A 23,216-nucleotide genomic window follows, 5' to 3' on the forward strand; every position below is an offset into this window, starting at 1 on the left:
TCCGCTGCTGTCCTGGGCATCCCATAACCTTCAGCACCCGCAGACGACTTGCAGAGGGGCAATATGAAGTCGGTGCCGAGCACCCGTCCCTGGTGGCCAACCAGGTGTAGATACCCCGACACGGCCAGTGCCATTTGTGATGAGTCCATCTGCCTTGCACCAACAGCCTCGAAAGCTGCAAAATCACGATGAGAGCCCGTGGCGGCGCTTCCCTTAAGAGCTATCACTTCGCATTCCCACCCTCGTCGCTCCCGTTTTGACTGCTTCGCCCCCGTTTTTCCCGGCTCGGCTTGTGGCCTTTGATACATATGAACAGTGTGGTCCCGAGCCGCTCAGTTTGAATTTCGATTTTTGCCAATCGCCTCCAATTTGGACGATTCTACGCCGAGTGGAGGAAGAGCCACGATTATCTTTACGGCCCCTGACACTGGCCTGGGGCTGTGACACGAAATACGGACATCTTCGAATCGATACGGGTCTTTTAGTACCTCTCAACGAGTCCACCCCGCACGAGAAGACCACATCCCGATCGGCGAGACAGACCTATTCGACGTTTTCCACCCGACATGCGTTTTGCGAGACTGGCGCTCATCCTCGGTCTATTGTTGGGCCAAGGAGCAGCCATTCTCGTCGCCGACAACTCGCCATGCCAACGGTTATGTGGCAACGTTCTCGATTCAACGACCGTCGACGACGTCGTTTGTAGGGAAGAAGACTACGCAAGTTCCGGAGAAGGCGTAGTCTTTCAGCAATGCACCACTTGCCAGTTGAGAAGCGGGTATACGACCGGTATTGATCATGACACGCAATGGCTTCTATGTAAGTCTTGGGAAGCCACTGATCTTCCGCCACTCTGCAATTGTTACTCACGCGATACCTTGAACCAGACAACCTTCGGTATGCCGTGTCATACTGCCTCTTCGGCTATCCGGAGAATGACTACGTGACGTCCAGTCCGTGCCTGACAAGGTAACTAAGCGCTGCTCTTGGCCCCAACTAAGACCCTTAGGTCGCATATCGTTGACCTATTATCCTCTTACTAGCACTGCGTGCGAGCCATTCCAGCGCGCCATCATGCACAACGACCTCGCAACCAATGCCACCGCCTATGGCTATTGTGGTACCTGGATTCACGACCAGTTGTCGCAATGTACATCGTGCCTACGTGCCGATCACGAGTATTTTCTCTCCAACTGTACGTCACAAGCCGCGAATTTGTCAAGACCGGGTAGAGTGTTAACTTGTAGAAACACCAACAGTCCTCACAATCCTGCAGGCAGGCTGTGAACAACGACCTCGCAACGGGACTAGTGTCTCGGTCGATGGCTCACCTTTCTCCGTCATCCCGGTGAACATCACCGATCCAACGCCTACGGCCACCTTTATCCCTAACTACTACCCCGGCCCGCTCAATCTGGACGCTCGTGTAGGAATTGCCTTCGGTTCCCTGGTCCTTATCCTGATAGTCGCTGGCTCCTGCATTATCTGGAATGGCAAGAGGAAACGCAGAGCGTTCCTAAGAAACCTCGAGACAATGAAGAAACGACCTGGTTGGCCCACACCCATCAACACCTCAGGTGGCGGTTATTTCGACAACCCGTCCAACCAGAAACCCCCCCGGACCTGGGACGACACACCACTGAGCCAAAAGCCGCTCAGGGACTGGGACACCTCCCCGCAAAGCGTCGAGACGGAGAAGTTCCCAACGAGATACTTCTCTCCTTACTCGTCGCAATTCAACAGCCCCGACACCGCCGTAGATGCTAGGAACATGCCCTGGCCACTCGACCATAAACTCAGTCAGTCCCCGATGCAGGATGCGCGCGAGATTGGCGTAGCTCTGAGGAGCCCAGGATCCCCTCCCATGTGGCAGGACGTCAAGGGCAAAGGCGCCATGGAGGAAGTATACGAATTGAAAGAAGTGGATCCCTCGGCTGGCAACAATAACGCGGCCACGCAATACCCAGCCGTCCCCGAAATCCCTCCTCCCGAGCGGCCGGTGTATGGATATTACAACCCGGCCGATCATCAAGATGCGCCCCAAGAAGATTGGCGGCAGCATCCTCACTAGGAAGAGGAGCCGACTCGGCGGGCGTGCACCGTTTTGTTTGCATTTTGGGCGTGGGAATGCACTGGCGTTTGGAGTCTCAAGATACCTGTCCGTCAGACGTCGATGGTCGATGCTAGCAAGAAGACGCATAATGTTGATTTGTTCATCCTAAGGTCAAAGTCGACCAAGTCAATTGACCTCTCTTTTTCACACACACTCTCTCCAGTGATAATAGTAAAACAGATGTAAATGGCGAGCATTATAAAGATAGCATCACATAAAATCTCATGATTAGCTGAACCAGGCCACTTGCGAACGACGAAAATCCATGGGCGCGTCCGTGGGGAAATTGGTGAGAGGATCAAACCGAGCCAAACAGTGCGTTGAATTGGGTGATAAGAGACTGTGGCGTCGAGATTGTGGCTGAACGTGGCTCGCCACTCATCACTCCACCACGATTACAGCCAATGAAAATCGAGTTTACCCCAACTCTTCCCCCCACACCAAAGTCGTCCAAAGGAAAAAAAAAAATTGAAGCTCTCGTCCCAGCCTCGTTAGAAACTGGCCCATTGAGACCAAGTTGCGACGCCCGTTCCCACCAATTCCTCAATTCCTCCTGCTACTTTACCCAGACGGATTTCAGCCGTCAAATAGGTACTTGTCGCAGAACGGAAGTCGCGAAGAACAAAAAACAAGCCGCTAGGCGAACAGAAAGAGAACAAACAGAAAGGAACGACCCTGATTTTGGGAAAGAGCGAGACGCCGGAAACCATGACCATGGATATCGTGAAGCACGACGGCGGCAAGCCAGGTGCTGATGATGACGAGTACACCATCAAGCCTCAGGCCGTGACTCCCCAGCTCGACACCAGCACGTGGCCGCTGCTCCTCAAGAACTACGACAAGCGCAAGTCCCCTTCTCTCTACCTACCTTCGTAATAAGGCTGTCTGAAGTAAATTTTCACCTTTTGCTAACATGTTGCTGGTAACGGTCTTGCAGTCCTTGTTCGCACGGGTCACTTTACTCCCATCCCCGCGGGTTGCAGCCCTCTTAAGCGAGACATCAAGTCCTACATCTCGAGCGGTGTCATTAACCTCGACAAGCCTTCGAATGTTCGTCCTCCTTTACCGCGCCGATCGTCTTGTTTCGTTTGAATCTCTCTTCAGGAAATATGGGAGACAATTGATTCTAACTGGGTGTATAGCCTAGCAGTCACGAGGTCGTTGCTTGGCTCAAGCGCATCCTTCGGTATGTTTTTATTTGCCTCCAGGGTTCTAAAGTGGGCATGGCGCGGGCTCCTCTTGAAAACGATATTGGCTTTGCGAAAGTCGCCCGAGACCATCATTCGAGGGAGAAGCCTCGGCGTATACCGTCGTTCATCTTTCGCCGTTCGAGCCTCATGACTGACAATTTCCATCTAGTGCCGAGAAGACAGGCCACAGCGGAACGCTTGACCCCAAGGTCACGGGTTGTTTGATTGTCTGGTATGTCGCGTACCTCCACTGATGTCCAAACCGCGAATTGACCTAACTTGTTCGACAGCATTGACCGTGCGACAAGACTCGTAAAGAGCCAACAGGGCGCCGGAAAGGAGTACGTCTGTGTCATTCGGCTCCACGACAAACTGCCTGGCGGCCAAGTCCAATTTGCCCGTGCCCTCGAGAGTAAGTCTGAGTTCTATTGATCACGACACCGACCCCTGGCTAACTCAAACCGCTCTTCAGCTTTGACGGGTGCCCTGTTCCAGCGTCCTCCTCTGATTTCGGCCGTCAAGCGCCAGCTCCGTATCCGAACCATCCACGAATCCAAGCTCATCGAGTTCGATAATGACCGCCATCTCGGTGTTTTCTGGGTCTCGTGCGAGGCTGGCACATACATTCGGACCCTTTGCGTCCATATGGTATGATTGGATTTGTTCCCTACATCGGCTTCTTGTTATGCTAACTGTGGGGATAGGGACTGCTTCTCGGTGTCGGTGCTCACATGCAGGAACTGCGACGAGTGCGGAGTGGAGCCATGGACGAGAACCATGGTATGGTTACGCTCCACGATGTGCTCGATGCTCAGTGGATGATGGACAACACCAGAGACGAGTCGTACCTCCGCAAGGTCATCGTCCCGCTGGAGACTCTGCTAGTGGGTTACAAGCGGATTGTCGTGAAGGATAGCGCTGTCAACGCTGTGTGCTACGGCGCGAAGCTCATGCTTCCGGGTCTGCTACGATACGGTAAGTCGACTGCGTTCTTCCACATTACCTGATCCTACCTTGGAGCAAGGGCTAACGCTGCATCAGAGGCTGGTATCGAGGTCAACGATGAAGTGGTTCTCATGACCACCAAGGGTGAGGGTATCGCCCTCGCCATCGCACAAATGTCCACCGTCGAAATGTCGACTTGCGATCACGGTGTTGTTGCCAAGGTCAAGCGCTGCATCATGGAGCGTGACCTGTACCCCAGGAGATGGGGTCTCGGCCCTCTGGCCAGCGAGAAGAAGAAGATGAAGGCCGACGGCAAGCTCGACAAGTATGGGCGACCGAACGAGGCGACGCCGGCCAAGTGGGTTTCCGAGTACAAGGATTTCAATGGCACCGGCGCTGCCGAGGCCACCCCGGCTGCGGCCACTCCTGCGCCAGCGGCCCAGACGCCTGCCCCCGCCGAGAAGACGCCGGAGGTCGCCGAGGTATCTACGCCAGCGGAGCAGGATTCGAAGAAGCGGAAGAAGCACGAAGGAGAGACGCCGGATGAGAAGGCGGAGCGGAAGCGGAGGAAGGCTGAAAAGAAGGCGGCCAAGGAGGCGAAGAAGGCGGCCAAGGCAGCGGCTGCAGCTGAAAGCAGCGATGGCAGCGATTAAAGCTGCGTCCCTTCTCCTTCTGGATGGGCTCGATATAAAGTTTTCTAGTTGATATGGGGCCATTTGGGTGGTTGGTAGGCCGCTGTACCAGTACCAATGGCTTTTGGGGTATCGGCGTTTTTGGTTGCATTCCTCATTGCGCGATGTTTGGTTGGTTGACTGATTATTGCCATTCACCAAGGCAGGAGTAAAAATGTGACTGGGGGTGATGTTGCAGGATAGTAGAAAGAAATGTTTGACTTGGTTCAAGACGAAGCGCTTACTGAGTCTCGTGTTTTGGCGCCAACCTCTCAAAGACCCTTGTTGCGCGACATGTGTCCCATGGTCTCGGCATTCTATTCTGTGGGTTTTGTGTATTGCTGGACCTGTCAATGGCTGTGGTTCAGGAGGTTGGTGTCTGTCGTCGACTGAGCCGGACTATCCAGCCAAATACAGTACAAGACCAGTGAGTCCTGCACTTCGTTTCCGCGCCGACCAGATGATGCAAAGGAATGGCCCGTTTTCTGAATTATACGAACTCTTTTGATTACCGTAAGACCCTAAGGACAGTAGACGCAGCCACCAGGGCGGGCGTTTTGGCTCCGTCATGCTTTAGTGGAAATATGACAGGAATTTACGATGAAGCCCTGGCAACGAGTTGTCTCGAGACGAGTACTCATAGCTCGCGTTCTTCCATAAGCACATCGTTATGACAACTACGCTTCTCACTGGAGACTCGAGGAAGAGCAGAGACATCAGCCTCACACAGCAGGGCTACGCAAAAACAAGCCTGCGGGGACCCGAAAACAGATGCGAGTAAAATCACTACCATGGCAGCTGCTTCTTGCGGCGAGCCACTTCAAGAACGGCATTCTCAGAACCACAGCAGCGCAAGGGGTCAGGCAGCTCAACCTGGAAGAAACGCCAGAAGTGATGACAGCAGAGCTGGCTGTGAACTTCCCCGACCCGAGCATCCTGCAGGACGACAACGGGATCTGGTACGCGTTCGCGACGAACGGCAACGGCAAGCACGTGCAAGCGGCATGGGCGCGGGACCCGCGGGGCCCGTGGACGTACTACGAGCAGGACGTGCTCCCGGACACGGCGTGGGCGACGGGACGGGATACCTGGGCGCCTGACGTGCGGCGGGCGGCGGACGGGACCTACGTGCTCTACTTTGCGGGCGAGGTCCGGGGGCAGGAAGGGAGGCACTGCATCGGGGTGGCGACGGCGGGGCCGGAGCAGGGTATCCTGGGACCGTACAGGCCGCAGGAGGAGGCGTGGGCGTGTCCCCTGGACCAAGGGGGCGCGATTGACGCTTCTGGGTTCGCGGACCCGGCGACGGGGCGGCGGTACGTGGTGTACAAGATTGAGGGGCACCACTCGAACGGGGCGTGCGCCAACAGATCGGAGTCGTCATGGTCGTCGTCGTCATGGTCTTGGTCATCGACGCCCATCGTGTTGCAGGAGGTCGGACCGGATGGATACAGCAAGGTCGGGCAGGCGACGACGATACTGGACCGGGTAGAGGCGGACGGGCCGCTGGTGGAGGCGCCGAACCTGGTGCGCACCAACGACGGGGTGTACGTGCTGTTCTTCAGCAGCGAGTGCTTCAATTCGCTTCGGTACAGGATCAACTACGCCACGAGCAGCCGGGATGTCTGGGGGCCCTATGTGAGGGCGGGGGGACCGCTCTTGCAGACGGGGAGCTTTGGGCTGGTGAGTCCCGGTGGGGCGACGAGTGTGGCGGGCGGGCCGGAGGTGTTGGTGTTCCATGCGGATTGTCCCCAGGGACGGTGCCTGCATGCTGCGCGGTACTCGTCTGGTGGGAATAGGATTCGAATTTTGGGATGACGGGTAAAAACGGAGACGAAAGCGGCGAGGCGGCCGGGAGACGGGAGGGATGACGGGTAGAGAGGCGGTGTTTTCGTTTGTTTCGTTGTATTTTGGTGGTCTCTCCTTTTTTGGGGTTCGGAAATAATTGACAAACGGAGAGAGCCAGGCGACTCGCAAACATGTTTTTTGTTTAGTTTGCTATAGAGGTTGTAATATGGATGAAGATATAGGGTCGCTTTGGTGATGATGATGGTGTGAAGTTTGCGTGTGACAAGTGATGGTGGTGAGTGGAGTGAGGGTTTTCCAAGACCCACCTTTTAATGCCAGTGCCAGCCAGTGTCATTCCACTGCCGGCAGGGCCTTGAAGATCCACTTTTATGCCGGACCTGAGTGGGCCCGTCTCCACTGTTAAGCGCTGGGCTCTGAGAAGGCGCCCTGTAATTACCAACTTCTCATTCGCCCTTGGGCCGTCTCCCGATTTCAATTTCTGCTTCGTGCAACTCCCAATCAACATTGATGATCGACAATCGACAAGCCGACCATCTCGACGCATGTTCATTAGCTGCTCGTAACGCAGAGAAGCATCTTCCAAAAAGCCCAGTCGCCTGTCTATTCGTCGCCGAGATGGTCATGGGACTCCAATCCTCGTCTCTTCAGCCCGCCTCGAATGAATTCTCCATCTCGAGACTCTTGACACTCCGATCCTTTGCTGCCACTGACAGCAGTCCATCAACCTCGTGCTAGTATTCCTGAATTCTCCTAGGATGGTGATATATGCAGCTATTGGTCACATCTCCCAAAGAGCCTCCCACCTCCAGGGTCGAATTGCCACCGTCACATTCTGCCATCTCTCTGCATGATGGGCTGGCTTCTTCAGCTTACCGCTCTCTCCCGAGTCTTTGTCTCGGGAGGCTCACCTCTCTACCATGGTAATCGATCCGCCCTCTTTCCATAGGCGGCTCTGCTTCCGGCATGTCTGCTCTCGCCGCCTGGGCTTCTGACCAATCCATACATCCATCGGTGTGATGAGATCCTGGCTCCCCGGCATACTATATCACTTCTCGCACAGCCTAAACACACGACACGCGCGCGTGCTGTGGCGACGAGGGGCTTCGTATTGGGGAATGTTTCTCCCCCATTATCGTGTCCTTTTTTGTGTTGCTGTTCTTCCGTTTGGACTGCACCCGGTGATGATTCTGTTTACCTGAACTTCAACTTCATTTTCCCTCCATTTTTTCTTTCTTCGACATTTCCCCTTCTTGACTGACTATTCTCCGTGTTATCATTTCATACTACAACTCATAATAGACGAGAACCCATTGCATGGTTTCCTCGCCACGTTCCTTTTCGTTCTAGATATCTTCCTGGGGGGACACACATCCATAGCCAAACATGGCAACAACGTCTTCCATCTTGCTTTTGGTTACCGTTCTCGCTGCATCTGCTTCCGCCCTGCAGGTCACGCCTAATTCGCCGTGTGCGTCGGTGTGCTTGGACTCCGAGGGCCTGGAATCGTCCGATCCCGAATCGTCCAACACGTACGGCAGCGATATTGCATGCGATGACGCCGAGTTTCGATCGACGGCCAAGGGCCGAAAATTCCAGAGGTGCTTGACATGTCTTGAAGAAAGCAGCTTCGAAGATGGTCTGGAGAATGATCAGACGTGGTTCCTCTGTACGATGTGCATCCCACCAGTCTTTCCCTCCTTCGCTGAGACTAACAAAGTCCCCGGCAGACAACATGAGGTTTTCCTTCAACTACTGTGTCTTTGGCTTCCCCAACGGCACCGGAATGGGCTCCAACCCTTGTTTAACCAGTACGGCCTGCGGCGGCTTGGAGAAGGCCCTCACCGAAGACGAGCTGGATCCTCTCAAGTCGTCACAGCACTTGCATTGCGACGCTGACCATGGCGCCATGCTCTCGGAAACCTACGGCCGTTGCCTGGATTGCTTCAGGGTTGGGAACGAGCGTCGTTACCTGACAAACTGTGCGTGGTCGCCTCAGTACCAGTGATGTGATGAAACCCCGTCGTAGGCTGACATGTTGCCCTCCACAGTCCTGATAGCGCTGGAGACCGGTTGCCAGCAGCGCCCTGAGCCCGGCCAACTTGTCGCCCTCAACGGTACCGTCTTCAGCACCTCTCACATCCAAGCGGTTGATCCGTCTGGAGGAGATTCAGACTCCGATGACGATGCGCCTCTCGCCGTCTCTACCATCGTCGGGATTGTGGCCGGGGCCGTTGTATTAATCCTCCTCATGGCCATCGGTGGCTACTTGCGATACCGAAAACGCAAGAAGTTGCTCAAGGAGGGCCCGATAGAGCGCCGCCTGCGCCGCCACTCCTCCCTGTCATTCCGTTGCCAGACCCATCTTACTCCGAAAACTCCAAACTTCCCTATGGACAAGGAAGAGGTTGCAACCGCTTCAGAAACAGAGAAGCCGTGTGCTCATCCCGCCGAGCCCCTGCACTCTCACCCAGTCTCCGCCCCTGAGATGGGATCCTGGCACCTTCGGGAACAGCAATACCAAGCCCTTTCTGTCGAGACATCACACTTCCCCGCTATGCCGCCCAAAGTCCACTCACCTCGCCAGAAGCACTCCCCGGCGGACGATTATCACAAAACACCAACTTCCACCACCTCCGTCCGCTCAACCACCCCGCTCCTCCCGCTCCAACCCTACGTCCCGTCCGACTACGCCATCTCGAACTGTGCCGTCACCCCATCACCACGGAGCAGCCCCGTCATGCCCTCTCAACCACCACGTACCACCACCGCCACCACCACTTTCAGCCCTTCCGTGAGTTCGCAGGCCCAATTTCAGGGCAGCAGCTGGCCGCTGCCCGACGATATCCAGGACTACTCACCCGTTGTCGTGGAACAGCCCAGGCAGGGACGGGTCATCGACGTGCTTCTGGGCGTGGAGGCGGGCCCTGGCGCTGTCGCGGTCCCACCGCAGCAGAGGAGAGGACTGGCGGCATTCTCTTCGTCGCCGCCGTCTTTGAAGGGCGGGAGCCCCGTCGAGAGTCGGACGTTGCAGACTTCGTTCCCTCCGCCGCCGCGGGCCGGCTGGAAGAGGTAGAGAAGGAGCTGAGTCTTGGTATTTGATCAGCGCACACGTTCTTTCACTTCAGTTCCTTCTTTCTCTTCGTTTCCTTCCTTCTCTTTTCCTTTCTTTTACTTTCTGTTTATTTATTTTCTTTTATCTCTCGGGAAAGGTTACCAAGGAGAGGAGTAAGCATCGGGGAGTCTTCAAGTCGGTTTGCTTTGGACATGGTCATGGCTGGTTAGGAGTCCAGGGTTAATGGGAAAAGGAGAGGGTAGATGCGACAAGGCCACTACTGATACCAATTCGTACGAATATTCCGCGACCATTCTTTTACCATGTTGGTCGTGTTTTCGTCGGCCTACCTAAGTGGCCAGATTACTCCAGCTCTGCAAAGAGAGAAAAGAAACCGAAAAATAAAGGGAGAAAAGAGAGAAACAGCGTATGTTTTGACAGTAAATCTTCCTTTACCGCGCTCCCCTCAATGCCAAGGGGGAGAAAGCAGAACAGAACAAGACAACTAGACTACCTAGAGACAGCAAAACAGCGTCCCCTGAACGCCAAGCTAACCGCAATTCGGCCAGATACAGTCAGAAAGTGACGGCCCGTGTCCCTCCTTCTGTTGTCCTCGATTTCGCTTCCTTTAACCGTACCCTTCAGCCGTGACCGCCCCATGAGCTCCCTCCGCAACTCATTTGCTCCTGCATCATCTCGCTCTGCTCCCGGAACCACCCCGCGGTTTCGTCCAGTTCCGCCCTCGAACTCTTGAGCGATCCCAACGTCTCCCGAGCCTCCTGCAAGATCCTCTCCACCTTGTCGTTGCTCGCTGCTCGCCTCTTGGCGGTAGTAGGCCCATTGACCAGCGCAGCCTTCTCCCCCCCTTCCTCCTCGGCGGTCCGCTTCCTCTTCGACGTAGGAGGCGACATGCCGTTGACCTGTTGTCTACCCAGCGTGCTGCCGATACCGGCACCGCTGCCACTGCTGTTGAGAGACTGCGAGAAGCGAGCACGCGCCGCAGCCGCCTGACCCAGGTCCGCAGAAGTGCTTCGGCTGCGATGTCGCCGCGTCGCCGGGTCGTCCAGCCCGAACGAGCCCCATCCGTCGTACCGTTTGCCTTCGTAACGCATCGAGTTGGCCAGCGTCTCCGGTAGGGCCGTGCCGTCCGGCATCGTGACGAGTCCCATGGCCTTGAGACGCCACCTATCCGAAACCCTGCTGATGCGCTTTGGCGGCGCCTCGCCGGGCGACAAGGGACGCGACGAAGCCGACGAGATCCCCGACATCGAAGGGAGGGAGCGGCGGAAATGGCTGTTGGGGTTGTCGCTTCCACTTCCGCTGCCGCTGAACTGCGCCCGAAGAGCTTGGATTTTAGCCCCGCCCGCCTTGCTTCCCTGGACAGACTGAGACAAACGGCTGCTGCCTGTCCCGTTGTCGTTGGGTGTGTTCTTCTTGGGTGTCGAATTGGCCCTCCCGGCCGAAACAGGCTGGTCTCGGATAATGCGTGCGACCGCTTCCCGCTCATTTTCCACGCCGGAAAGGATGCCGCTCGCAAGGAGTGCTTCCTCATGGTCATGCGACGAGTCGTCCCGTTTCATGCACAACAGTTCCCTGAATTCCTCCACCGGGTCAATGCCCTGGTTGCGTTCCAATGCCGCCTTCTTGGCGGCTTCCACCTCCTTGGCCTTCTTCTTCTTCGCCGCCTCTTTGGCGCGCATCGCCGCCAAGGCTGCGCGGTATTGTTCCCGGTCTCTCTGGCGAAGTCTTTTGACTCGTAATCTCCGGGCAATCTCCCTCCAGCGATAGAAATATTTCACTCGGAGATTGTAGACTTGGAACTGACGAGCCTCTGCCAGGTCCCGCTCCTCCTCTTCCTTGTGTTTCTTTTCCGCTTCATCTTCGACGAATTGATCAAAAGTCTGCCGGACAATGTGTTCGACTACAAAGATTTCAAACTCCTGCAAAAGACCCTGGTCGCCATGGACAAACCATTTGGTGAAGTCTCCCAGTAGATCCCTTTTTGGTGGTGGGGGTTGTGGCGCAGGTGGCGGAGCTGGTTTCGGAGGTGCGACAGTTTGATCTGGGCGAGGTTGCGGTTGCGACTGCGACTCTGGTGACGGCAATGGCTGAACTGCACTACCCAGACCTGAAGGAATCTTTGAAGCGTCCTGGGGAATGCCAGCTGGAGGTACGGGAGCTGGAGATGCTGGTGTTACGGTGATAGCGGGAGTTTGGCCGAATGCAAATGTCGACGGGGCAGCACGCGGCGACGCTGGTGTGGCAGTAGGCTGATTGATCAGCGGCGAAGACGAAGCTTGGCTTGTGCCCGAGGCAAAAGTAAAGGCAGCTGGTGCCGGAGGTGCTTTTGACTCCCGTGGCGCCTCAAAGGGACTCCCCTGCGCTTGAGGTTGCTTAGACGAAGATAGCAGATTCGGCAGGGGTTGTTGACCAGAAGGTCCAGTGGACGGAGCGGGCGCTGCAGGTAATGACGCGAATGGGCCAGCAGACGACGGTGTCGCATCACTGGGCTTTCCAAAGCCGGTGGGTGGCTTCGCAGCCGAGATCCCTGATGGAGCCTGGGTGGTGCCGGTTGAGGCAGTACTGGTCTGGGCAAATGGGGTTGATGAGAATGCGCTCGTTCCTCCGGTCTGTCCGAGTCCACTGGCTATCGCAAATGGACTCGTGCCAGGGCGAGGCTCGTTGGCCTGCTCCGGTGCGGCAGACGTAGCCGCTGGTTGCGAGAAGGGATTAGTGAAGGGCGAAGATGATGGAGGAGGCGTCGGTGCAGACGGTGTGGACGAGAAGGGGTTGCTGAATGTCGAGGGCGGAGGCTTTGTCGACTCGGATGCAACGGCTGGCGCGGAGGAGAATGGATTCTTCTGATCCGTTGACGTGGCGGGACCAGAAGAGAAAGGGCTCTTGAATGTGGTCGCAGGGGACGGTGACGCTGCGAATGGTGTCGTGGTATTGGCAGAAGCCGCCGAAGCTGTTTGAGGAAGACTTGCGAAAGGGCTTTGTCCAAATGTCGATTTTGTTGTGCCTGAATTGTTGCCGTGGTCAGCCAAGAATGCTGCCTACCACGAAGTGTTTCCGCCTAACCATCCCATCCCAGAAAAGACGAAGAGAAAGATGAAGGTGCCTACCTGTTGCAGAGGAGGCGCTCACGGCCTTTGGTTCAGAAGGTTTGCCGAAGGCGGGAGGCTGTGTTTGGCTAGGGGGACCGAAGAGACTGCCCGAACCATCACCGACCTTGGCAGCATCGACGGTGTGTGAAGACGGACCCTTCCCGGAAGCATCCGTCTGGTGGATTCTGTTGCAAATGACATCAGGCAGTGTGTATGACCCGCGCTTCTTCTCAACAATGTTACGAGAGAAAGCATGGCGTAGTCTGGGGAGACTGAGCGGACCCGTCACTTTCAGGTATTCTCGTGACTTGTCCAGGGGGGCATCTTCATTAGGTACGAAGCTCAGATCGTGAAGTTGAGCAAAGTCGACCGCCTCTTGGTCAGTATCGAATTTCAGATAAGAGTTGAGCACAGCAGGCGTGATGTCTTTGGCGGGCAAGTTCGATTTCCGGTAGGCTTTCCGCAAGGCCCGGAGGATGGAGCGACGGAGCTGGCCAAAGTGGATTTCCGCAAAACATGCCATCGTGTAGGACACACTGCCGTCCTCCACGAGCTTGAAGTAAGTGTTGGCGTCGCCGGACACTGCGACGCTAGGGCCGTCTCTCAGGGGGGTTTGTAGGTCGACGGTGCGATGGAGGGCCTCTGCCAGCGAAACGGCGGTACGAAACAGGTCCGACTCCTTCCAGGCGCGAGCATTGGCAGGATCCTTTTGGACGGTGTCGAGGACGTTCGGCTGGTTCGCGCAGAAAAACAGCAGGTGATACGCCCTGAACTCGAATTCGTTCGGGGAGACGAGCCCTTGCGGGCTGCCGTCGTCGTAAGCGAACAAGAGAGAGAGGAGCGTCTTTCCGAGTTGTTCCATTTCCTGTTGCTGCGAGAAGTCTTCCGGCGCGATGCCCGGCTTGGACAGGGTATGAAGCGCGGTAACGTGAAAGCGGGCGATGGTCTCCAAGCAGTAGACCTGGTCCCTCATCTCGTCAAGAGTCATGGTGGAGTGGAAGACAAAGTCGCGTCGGATAGCGCGTGTTCGGTCCCACAGGTAGCCGTGCAATGACAGCAAGTCCTCCTCTTTCTTGAGCAAATCATTCACCAGGTATTCCAGGGTGCGCCTCAGAGCCGCCGTGGTCCGGACGTCCATGGGAAGAGGCGCCTCCTGGCCTGCCGCAGAGCGTGCAAGCTTCTTCACCATCTTGCTGGTGTCGGGAAAGTTGGTATTCGGGTCCTTTTCGGCCAGCGGGACGTCGTACTCGAAAATACGCGTAAGCTTCTCGAATTCGGGGCACATGTCCTCGCAGATGCCCTTGAAGTCGATGGCGTCCTCTAACCTCTTGGGTTTGTCGGGGTCGTCGATGAGGCCGGCGCCCATGAGGGAAGCGCGAGCCCGATCCCGGTACTCCTTGAACTGTTCTCTGAACTTGGCGAGGGCGCCTTTATGGGGTTGGGCCGGATTTCCCGGTTCGGCCGGCCATTTTGGCGGGAAAATCTTGTCCTTCTGGAGCTGGGCGTAGATTCCTTTCGCGTAAGTCGAGTTGGCGGCCATGGTGTCGCCTGCCACCCCGTTTTCAAGGGTTTCGTGATCGTCATTGTCGGTCACGTCGACGCGTGACAGCCGGCCATCAGATTGAGTCGAGCCAAACCCTCCAAAGGTCCCAAAGCCTCCCTGGGCCTTGGTAGTCGTGGTGCCAAATCCAATGTTCTTGTTGCCGGTCCCCGTTCCCGTGCCGAATGGACGAGGCTTGGTCGATTTTGAATCGTGACCGTTCGCTCCAGAAGCCTGTGCGGCAGGGTTCTTCTTCTTCCTGCGATCATGAATCCCGTTGTTCTTGCGTCGCCGACCGTCATCAGAGCTGACGCCATCGAACGGACTCGCGCCTCTCCGTTTCGCCGAACGCTCGCTCATTTCGTACAGCTGTGCCTTTTCTTTGTTGCGCCAAACCCAGCCGCGATCGCCAGCTCCATCGAGGCCGAACGGGAAGGGCTTTGCAACAGGTCTCTAAGGACCCTCGGGAAGATGAAGTGATTTCGAGAGACGGCTATCGTGGTCTGTTTTGGGAAGCAGTTTAGGGGAAAAAAAGGAAAGAGACATCATCTTGGCGGATTTCGGGGGAGAGCCTGAACTCACCGACAGCAAGGCTAGTGAGTCTTGGGGTGTGAGATTTGGAATAAACGGGGTGTGTGCTTAGTTTGAGATTAGTCACGCGTTGGGTTGCCTTAGGCGAGGTACCGAGTACCTATTCGTACCTCGTCGAACCTGTTTGAAATTCAAGACGATAATTCAACTAGGGAATATAATGTCCACGGTAAAACGAGAAATTGATGATTACTGGGAAGTTGGAAGTTGGGAGACTTTCTTTTCAAAAAATGAACATAGAAAATTGTAAGCGGCCTGCAAGAGACACCCGAGTCAAGGGCCACTACCTCTACTTTCCTTGTCACTCAAAAAAGAGTCGAGTGCTGTAGTGTACATATTTCTTCCGGTCTAAAATGAAAAGAAGCCTTTATAGCACATTGCACTTCGCAACAGTGAATCACACAGCTTTGGCAGAGGGTATCATTAGATCATTATCCGGCATATGCAAAGAAAATGTCAGGCAGCTAATCTAGGTCTTCCCTTTTGTCCGAAGCCTTGCTGGTCCTAACCCCTTCCTAATCTCGTCCAACTGCTCGAGACCCGTCTGTGGTCTGGTCTTCTTCGACGTCCGCTTTCCAGGCCTTGTGTAATTGCCCAGGAAGTCATCGAGAATGTTGTCAAAGTCGCCCCGGGTTGTGCCCTGGACACTCGACATGGCGGACACGGCAGAGACAGAGCCCGTCTCGTCGGCCCCCATCTCACTCGCGTACTCCTCGTCGATCTTCTCAAACCTCGAATCCAGGAATGTGAGCTGTTCTGTTCTGACCATCGACGACGACGTCATCGAATACGCCGACGGATTCGTCAACGCTCCCTTGCGCTTCTTGCGTCGCCCTCCCATTGTCGTTGTGGTCCACATGGACGACTGGATATCGGATGGATCGACGGCACCGCGCGCGTGACCGCCATGCTTCTGATCCTTCTTGAATTGCTTAAAGTCGTCCATCCAGTTTTCATTCTGATGTTCCTTGGTAGCCTCGCCCTCCACTCCGACAAGCTGCGGCACGTCGTCGTTGTTGTATTCCCTTGTCGGCTTGGCCGTGTCGTCTGATTCCCAGCCGTCTTCATCCTCGTCGTAGAATTGGTCCTCGAAGGTGCTTCGTGGAATCTCCCTGTTGTCCTTGGCCAGCTCCTTGAAGATATCCTCATCCTCGTCAACGTAGGCATCGTCCTCAAGTGCTTCCAGCACCTCTCTTAGTCGGGGGTCCATGTCTGGCTGGAGACCCGCAATGTCGTCCGGCACGTCCTGCTGGGACTGGTAGTTGAGCTTAGGCAAGTTCTGCGATGGCAGCACGTCCTCGTCGAAAAGAGAGCGGGACTTGTCTCTCAAATTCATTTCACGAAGCGCGTCATCAAGCGATCGTGTCTGCTTGCCCTTGCCCTTATTCGAAGCCGGCTCGGCCTCTACCCAGACAGCCTCGCCGCCGCCGGCATTCAAGTCGCGAAGATGTTGCATGTAATCATACTCGGTATCGTCGAAATAGACGCCATATTCGGCGGCCTCGCCCTCGTTCGCTCGTATGCTCGCCGCGTCCGATCCTAGTTCCGATGCCAGGTCGTCCAGCCGTTTGGCTTTTGAAGAAGAACCTCGTTGTGGCACCGGATTGAGCACCATCGATGGCGCCGACTCGTCGTGAATCCGCGGGTCATTTTGCGGCCGGTGAACGAGCGTAAAGTGCTGCGCACTCTTCTTGTCACTGGTATAGATTAGAGCAAACTGTTTCTAGGTCGCTAGATATTATAACTCGATTGTAACTTACATCCAGCCTTTCCCCATGTTGGGCCCTTAGAGATAGGGAACAGATAGCGAGTTGACCGGTATTTCGGAAGCGGTCGCCAGGGGACTGGATGACTATGACTGCCTCGGTGTGCGTGTATATGCAGTCAAAACTGGCGGGGCAGAGAAATTCAGCGCCAACACAAATATCGAGTTAAAAAGTAAAAAAAAAAAAGGAAAAGAACCACCAAAAAAGAGCACGAGGGCAGTGGGGTAGATTGCTTATCTTATCGCTGACCAATCTTTACGCACTGTGGCGTTGTACATTTTCGCCACCCAAAGTACAGTTGGGTACGGTATAAGTACAGTGCCGTCATGACGAACTTTGCCCCGCCATTTTCGATCGCATTATTCAGCGGGGCAAGAAACCATCCATCACTAAACCCCAAGCCGACTGATCATCCTTTCATCTTCCCATAGCAGCCGAACTATCTCTGATCGAAGAGAAAAAGAGCCATAGAAACTTTAGTCAAAATGGCGCCGCCCAAGTCCAAGAAGACTGTGGGGTTGGGGAACACCCTTATGAATGATCGTTTTGGGAAAGGAAAGGGAGCGGACAGAAAGAGAGCAACTGCCATCGCGCGAGTAAACCACAACACTGGAGAGCAGGTGAGACCATTATCCGCGCACACATTTTTGCAGACAAGTCGGGCTAACACTTTGGCAAATTAGTATCTCACGAACGACAAGCAAGAGGCATCATGGGTCAAAATGCGGTCTATCACCGAGCAGGGCGCCCTGGATGAGTTCTTGTCTACCGCCCAGCTGGCGGGAACAGATTTCGCCGCCGAGAAGATGAACAACATCAAGATTATTCACACCGACCAGAAGAACCCCTACCTGCTAAGTGCGGCGGAAGAACGTGACATTGAGGGTAAACATCGGGCCCATAGGGGGCGGTTGACGGTTCCACGGAGGCCGAAGTGGGATGCCTCCACGTCACCCGAGCAACTTGATCTTCTCGAGAGGGAGAGTTTCCTCAACTGGAGGAGAGGTCTTGCCGAGCTCCAGGAGAACAATGATCTCTTGATGACACCCTTTGAGCGAAACATTGAGGTTTGGAGACAGCTATGGCGTGTCATTGAAAGGTCGGATCTTGTCGTTCAAATCGTCGATGCTCGAAATCCGCTCCTCTTTCGATCAGAAGATCTCGGGGATTATGTCAAGGCCGTTGACCCCAAGAAAGAAAACTTGCTGCTCATCAACAAAGCCGACATGATGACGGACTCGCAGCGCCTGGCTTGGGCGAAGTACTTGAAGAAAGCCGGAATAGCTTACAAGTTTTTCTCTGCGAGCTTGGCGAGGGAGCTTCTCGAAGCGGAGGAGCAGGATGATGACGACGCACCGTTTGCTCATGCTCAGTCTGGGGGGTCGCAAACACAGCGCCGAGATGTATCCAGTGAAGAGGAGGAGGAGGAAGAGGACGACAGCGAAGAGGAAAGCTCAGCCTCAGCCGATGGCGACGATGTTGGAGATAAGAAGAAGACTCATGAGAAATTCTCGTCGCAAGTCGAAGAGACCGAGTACGACACGCGGATCTTGACGGTGGAAGAATTGGAGGAGATTTTCCTGAGCCATGCGCCAGCGGATGTCGGTATGTTCCCCGTCGCCCCTGTCCCTGTCCCGGTAGCTCACAATTACTAACACCTACTCACAGGAGAGGACCGCAAAATGCAGGTTGGCCTCGTGGGTTATCCTAACGTTGGTAAGTCGTCGACTATCAACGCTCTCATCGGCGCCAAGAAGGTGTCGGTCTCAGCAACGCCTGGAAAGACGAAGCACTTCCAGACCATCCACCTAAGTGAGAAAGTTCTGCTCTGCGATTGTCCGGGTTTGGTATTTCCCAACTTTGCCAGCACCAAGGCGGAGTTGGTGTGCAACGGTGTCTTGCCTATCGACCAACTTCGGGAGTACACTGGTCCGGCAGGGCTTGTGGCGCGGAGGATACCCAAACATTATCTGGAGGCCATCTATGGCATCCACATTCACACTCGACCGCTCGAGGAAGGGGGAACAGGCATCCCGACGGCCGAGGAACTACTCAGGGCGTACGCCAAGGCGAGAGGTTTCCAGACGCAAGGTCTTGGCCAGCCAGATGAATCGAGGGCCGCTCGATACATCCTCAAGGACTACGTGAGTGGCAAGTTGCTGTACTGCGAGCCACCACCGGGCGATCTGGACCCCCAAGAGTTCAACGCCGATCTCTATGACGAACTGCACATTCCCGAGAATCGGCGGGCAGCGCTCGTCGCGTCACTCGCATCCCTCACCGTCAATGGGGACGGAGCGTCGACGGCAGCATCCGACTCCATCCCTCTTCCAGCAGGGCGCAAGTCCCAGCGGATTGATCGTGGCTTTTTCGGACCAACGGGTAGTAGTTCCGGTCACTTGAAGATGCCCTTCAATCATAAGTACACCCAGCAGGGCCAAGCGGCCGCGAAGCAGTTGAGCGGAAGGAAGGCGCGGGAGCTCATTGCCATGGAGAACGGGATTGACCCCAAGGACGTGCAGTTGAAGTCTGGCAAGAAGCACTTCAAGGGGGGTCCGAAGAACGGCAAAGGGAAGAAGCTTGCGACCAAGGTTGACGACTCTGATTAGTCTTTGATCTGTACAAGGGTAGCAATACATTTCAAGACATATCGGGCGGCTGGTGAAAGGGAGGTTTTCTTCGAACGACCAATCGTACTTGTCCCGTTGTGAATATTCGAGCTTGTAACTTATCACGCCGTTATGCCAGTGACCACTTCGTGGAGCGTTTTTGCGCGAGCGATAGACCCACTTAAAATACTTGTTTAGTAATCAGTTTAGACGCGTTCCCTTGCCAGCATCGCGTAAAGTGCTTTCGATATTGTACAGTATGTGTGTGTGAACATTGGTCTGACATACTCCCCAACTCCACCTCCACAATGGCGACGCGAAAGAGCATACAAAAACCAGAGGAGACTGGAGAGTCATCTACGTCGGCAGCCAAGAAAGCGGTAGCTGCCGTTTCCAATGGCCTGCCGACCTATGAACTTCCCTGGTAAGTCTCTCCTCAGACTTGAAGCCGATGGTGCTAGTCAGTGATGCTTATACCAACTATAGGGTCGAGAAATACCGGCCCGTCTTCCTTGACGATGTTGTCGGCAACACAGAAACGATCGAGCGACTCAAGATTATTGCGAAAGAGGGAAACATGCCGCACGTCATCATCTCGGGTATGCCTGGCATAGGCAAGACGACGAGTGTGCTTTGCCTAGCGAGACAGCTGCTGGGCGATTCATACAAGGAGGCTGTGCTAGAACTGAATGCCAGTGACGAAAGAGGTGAGTTTGCAAGAGCAGCACTACACCATGCACCGACATGCCCGTTTCGTTTGCGACTCTTCTGACAGCATTTCCCCAGGCATCGACGTCGTCCGCAACAGAATCAAGGGATTCGCCCAAAAGAAGGTCACCCTCCCACCGGGCCGGCACAAGTTGGTGATCCTGGACGAGGCGGACAGCATGACATCGGGGGCACAGCAAGCGCTCCGCCGGACGATGGAAATCTACTCCAACACGACGCGCTTCGCGTTTGCGTGCAACCAGTCCAACAAGATCATCGAACCGCTGCAGTCGCGGTGCGCCATCCTGCGGTACGGCCGGCTGACGGACGAACAAGTGGTGAAGCGGCTGCTGCAGATCATCGAGGCGGAGAAGGTGGAGTACAGCGACGACGGCCTCGCGGCGCTCGTCTTCGCGGCCGAGGGCGACATGCGGCAGGCCATCAACAACCTGCAGAGCACGCACGCCGGCTTCGGCTTCGTCAGCGGCGACAACGTCTTCAAGGTCGTCGACAGCCCTCACCCCATCAAGGTGCAGGCCATGCTCAAGGCATGCTACGAAGGCCAGGTCGACTCGGCCCTCGACACGCTGCGCGAGCTGTGGGGGCTTGGCTACTCGAGCCACGATATCATCAGCACCATGTTCAAGGTCACCAAGACCATTCCCACGCTCAGCGAGCACACGAAACTGGAGTTTATTAAGGAGATTGGTTTCACGCATATGAAGATCCTCGAGGGCGTACAGACATTACTACAGTTGAGCGGTTGCGTGGTCAGGCTCTGCAAGCTGAACATGGACCCAAAGAAGTTCGAGCTGCCGGTCAAATAAAACTCTTAATATTATTATTACTACGTTGATATCGCCTCGCTGGCTGCTGAGCTGGCCCCAGGGGCAACAGTCCTTTATATGTTTGGGAGGGGAAAACTAATAGACGAAAACCCCCCTACCTAGCCGCGGCCACTGCGATGTCGCTTCTCGGCCGCTGCGTTGGGTTGGTCTTTGTACGTGTCCCGGATCCCATCTCCGGAGGGGTGGCTAACGGGGTCGGGGTTTATGGTGATCTTCTCTACAGCTGGTCGCCCGGCGTGCTCGGTTTATTCGTGTACCCTTCGGTGGTGTGCGGTCCTCCTGCGGCTATGCTCTACTTCAGGTAATCTGGATAGTAGTTGCTTTGTTTGACGTTTGACAAGTACCGGTAGAGCAGTTGCGCCTGCCGCGCCGGAAAGGTGCAACTGCTGTTTGAAGCGCAGTTGTTGTAGCTACCTGATCGTAGTTAATATCCCAGGCCTTCCCCCGATTCCCCTTCCTCTCTCTCTTTTTCTTCTCTCTTCCTTACTCCTTTTCTTCCCTCTTCCCCTCTCCTTTCAAGTCCTCACCATCAAGGTAAGAAACGCGGTGTCTGCGGTATACGCGCGGCGCGCGGCTGTGTCTAGGAGTATACTAACGGTCTTAGATGCTTCCTACGGAGACCCAAAACAACGAGTCCACCGCTGGTGGCGGCACGAACCCCAATGTTCGTCTCCGTTGCGTGGGCCCCCCTTGTCGGTCGTGCGTTGACTGGTTTTAGGAACCGACTCCCACTACTGTTCGGGCGACTCCTTGAGTGCGGTGCCTCTCGGCCATGGCTCTAGACTTCGAGGAGAGCGACTGCATGAATATGGAGGGTGCTGATGCCCGCTGTTACCGCTGTGTTGAGGGCAAACGGGGTGGCTGTGACTCGGTATGTGGACGGAACGTTGCCGCGACTAATGCTGACTCCCTCAGATTCCTTCGTCTTGTTCGCGCACTGCCAGTGCTCTGCTGCGTGCTGTCAATCGCGCTCGTGAGGATCCATCACCCATTGTGCGTCTAGTAATCCCCCGGTTCCCGCGTCAGCGCGTCGGTGCGATGTCTAACCGTTTTAGAATGTCCGTCGTCATGCGCATGCTGGGGCCCATTGGCTCCGTTCCCTGCAGTTCAGTCGTGCCGCCAGGCGTCTCGCTGGCGCAACGGCCGTACGTGGCGAGTACGTCTCTCAGGCCCAAATGTCCCGTATCAAGAAGCAAATGTCTCGCATGGAAAAGATGTTGGAAATGTTGCTGGCGCATTTTGTGAGTGCTTCTCTTGTCCCTTTGCACCTTTTGCTTCCCACCACCGCTAATCCGCGTAGGGCATTCCCTTCCCCGATGCGGCTGATCCCACCGCGTCGTGTGACCAGAAGGATGATGGTGATGGAGATGGAAAGGCGGAGGATGGCTCTGAACAAGTCATGAAAGTAAAGACAGAGGAGCAGAAAAGCCAGGAACCTGGAGTTTAGTACTGCGCTACGTTGGGCAGAGTGCTAATGAACTGCATGAGCCGGCGTTGGGAATCGGAACTAGGGCTTCGATATGATGCCCGAAAAGTCACGGATTCGGGTCAAGTACGATGAGTGAATGTAGAGCTGTCTCTACCTGATAAATAAGACGGGACACAAATATTCCGTGGCTTGGGCCGTTCCGTCGCTCGTTTCCTTACTTTGTCTCACTGTCCTTCGGTTCCAAGAACTCTTGTTCGTACCGTTGCCATTTGGCCCTGTCCCTCTGGATGCGCCTCTGCATCCGCACATGAGCCTCGTACTCCCGGAGCCGGTAATCGCCCTCGATGACTCCGCCAACGATCATGGCGGACGTCTGGATATAACTGTCACCCCTGTCAGCAAATTGACGAAGGACAAGACAGCGATGGATGAGCTAGGGGCGCGCTGTCGGAAGAGGATTAATCTAGTACAGTTTGAATTGAATTGTCAATCCCCTATACAAGGGCGAATAGACCTGGCCAATGCCTCCGAGTACTGCAAAGACGGCTCCCCATTTGGCGGCTCCGACGATGCCGCCCCTGGTCGCTTCCCATTCCGCCTGGGCGACATCTTCGTTGTTCATCCAATCGTACGACCTCATGTTGAAGTCATGGCACAGCAGTGACTGAATTCGTTCGAAAAGGCGACCAGGGATCGGAGAGGGATGAACGGGCGACTGGGTGTGAATGGGCGAGATTTAATTATGCCTCGACGTCGTGGAGAGCATGAAGCATGCGATTACTTCGTACGGATAACAGCGGCTGTTCAGCAGGATTGATGTAGGGACGGCTATATCATCGCT

General features: G+C 55.3%; 10 protein-coding genes across 10 annotated transcripts; 7 read left to right on the plus strand and 3 right to left on the minus strand.

Moving 5' to 3' along the window:
- Window positions 1–136: 136 nt before the first annotated feature.
- ACRALDRAFT_1073526 (uncharacterized protein) lies at window positions 137–2,297 on the plus strand. The gene is made up of 4 exons (XM_071018110.1): window positions 137–819; window positions 888–969; window positions 1,044–1,195; window positions 1,260–2,297. Exons 1-4 carry the CDS (start codon window positions 567–569, stop codon window positions 2,069–2,071), a joined length of 1,299 nt encoding a protein of 432 aa, XP_070879780.1. The 5' UTR covers window positions 137–566; the 3' UTR covers window positions 2,072–2,297.
- Window positions 2,298–2,603: 306 nt separating this feature from the next.
- Window positions 2,604–5,238, plus strand: ACRALDRAFT_1059493 (uncharacterized protein). The gene is made up of 8 exons (XM_071016040.1): window positions 2,604–2,957; window positions 3,051–3,163; window positions 3,256–3,299; window positions 3,473–3,535; window positions 3,594–3,715; window positions 3,776–3,951; window positions 4,008–4,278; window positions 4,345–5,238. The coding sequence occupies exons 1-8, from the start codon at window positions 2,822–2,824 to the stop codon at window positions 4,899–4,901; spliced, it is 1,482 nt and encodes a 493-aa protein (XP_070879781.1). The 5' UTR covers window positions 2,604–2,821; the 3' UTR covers window positions 4,902–5,238.
- Window positions 5,239–5,813: 575 nt separating this feature from the next.
- ACRALDRAFT_1066781 (glycoside hydrolase family 43 protein) lies at window positions 5,814–6,994 on the plus strand (the record flags this gene model as incomplete). The annotated part of the gene is made up of 2 exons (XM_071017386.1): window positions 5,814–6,599; window positions 6,947–6,994. 2 exons carry the CDS (start codon window positions 5,814–5,816, stop codon window positions 6,992–6,994), a joined length of 834 nt encoding a protein of 277 aa, XP_070879782.1.
- A 1,114-nt stretch (window positions 6,995–8,108) lies between these two features.
- Window positions 8,109–9,798, plus strand: ACRALDRAFT_2024678 (uncharacterized protein; the record flags this gene model as incomplete). The annotated part of the gene is made up of 3 exons (XM_071020246.1): window positions 8,109–8,391; window positions 8,453–8,704; window positions 8,774–9,798. 3 exons carry the CDS (start codon window positions 8,109–8,111, stop codon window positions 9,796–9,798), a joined length of 1,560 nt encoding a protein of 519 aa, XP_070879783.1.
- Window positions 9,799–10,418: 620 nt separating this feature from the next.
- Window positions 10,419–14,250, minus strand: ACRALDRAFT_1053633 (uncharacterized protein; the record flags this gene model as incomplete). The annotated part of the gene is made up of 2 exons (XM_071015786.1): window positions 10,419–12,799; window positions 12,903–14,250. 2 exons carry the CDS (start codon window positions 14,248–14,250, stop codon window positions 10,419–10,421), a joined length of 3,729 nt encoding a protein of 1,242 aa, XP_070879784.1.
- Window positions 14,251–15,400: 1,150 nt separating this feature from the next.
- ACRALDRAFT_1073524 (uncharacterized protein) lies at window positions 15,401–16,932 on the minus strand. The gene is made up of 2 exons (XM_071018109.1): window positions 16,776–16,932; window positions 15,401–16,712 (listed from the first exon to the last, which is right to left on the minus strand). The coding sequence occupies exons 1-2, from the start codon at window positions 16,790–16,792 to the stop codon at window positions 15,485–15,487; spliced, it is 1,245 nt and encodes a 414-aa protein (XP_070879785.1). The 5' UTR covers window positions 16,793–16,932; the 3' UTR covers window positions 15,401–15,484.
- Window positions 16,870–17,212, plus strand: ACRALDRAFT_2015733 (uncharacterized protein; the record flags this gene model as incomplete). Its single annotated transcript, XM_071019814.1, has 3 exons — window positions 16,870–16,945; window positions 16,997–17,045; window positions 17,080–17,212. The coding sequence occupies 3 exons, from the start codon at window positions 16,870–16,872 to the stop codon at window positions 17,210–17,212; spliced, it is 258 nt and encodes an 85-aa protein (XP_070879786.1).
- Window positions 17,153–19,602, plus strand: ACRALDRAFT_1038299 (uncharacterized protein). The gene is made up of 3 exons (XM_071015095.1): window positions 17,153–17,401; window positions 17,465–18,386; window positions 18,450–19,602. Exons 1-3 carry the CDS (start codon window positions 17,267–17,269, stop codon window positions 19,388–19,390), a joined length of 1,998 nt encoding a protein of 665 aa, XP_070879787.1. The 5' UTR covers window positions 17,153–17,266; the 3' UTR covers window positions 19,391–19,602.
- A 72-nt stretch (window positions 19,603–19,674) lies between these two features.
- Window positions 19,675–21,389, plus strand: ACRALDRAFT_1046092 (uncharacterized protein). Its single transcript, XM_071015434.1, has 3 exons — window positions 19,675–19,814; window positions 19,877–20,097; window positions 20,177–21,389. Exons 1-3 carry the CDS (start codon window positions 19,699–19,701, stop codon window positions 20,923–20,925), a joined length of 1,086 nt encoding a protein of 361 aa, XP_070879788.1. The 5' UTR covers window positions 19,675–19,698; the 3' UTR covers window positions 20,926–21,389.
- A 1,085-nt stretch (window positions 21,390–22,474) lies between these two features.
- ACRALDRAFT_1059488 (uncharacterized protein) lies at window positions 22,475–23,174 on the minus strand. Its single transcript, XM_071016039.1, has 2 exons — window positions 22,846–23,174; window positions 22,475–22,758 (listed from the first exon to the last, which is right to left on the minus strand). The coding sequence occupies exons 1-2, from the start codon at window positions 23,013–23,015 to the stop codon at window positions 22,590–22,592; spliced, it is 339 nt and encodes a 112-aa protein (XP_070879789.1). The 5' UTR covers window positions 23,016–23,174; the 3' UTR covers window positions 22,475–22,589.
- Window positions 23,175–23,216: the final 42 nt, after the last annotated feature.

This window comes from Sodiomyces alcalophilus, assembly GCF_042370955.1.
Source record: "Sodiomyces alcalophilus JCM 7366 unplaced genomic scaffold ACRALscaffold_1, whole genome shotgun sequence".
Lineage (NCBI taxonomy): Eukaryota > Fungi > Ascomycota > Sordariomycetes > Glomerellales > Plectosphaerellaceae > Sodiomyces > Sodiomyces alcalophilus.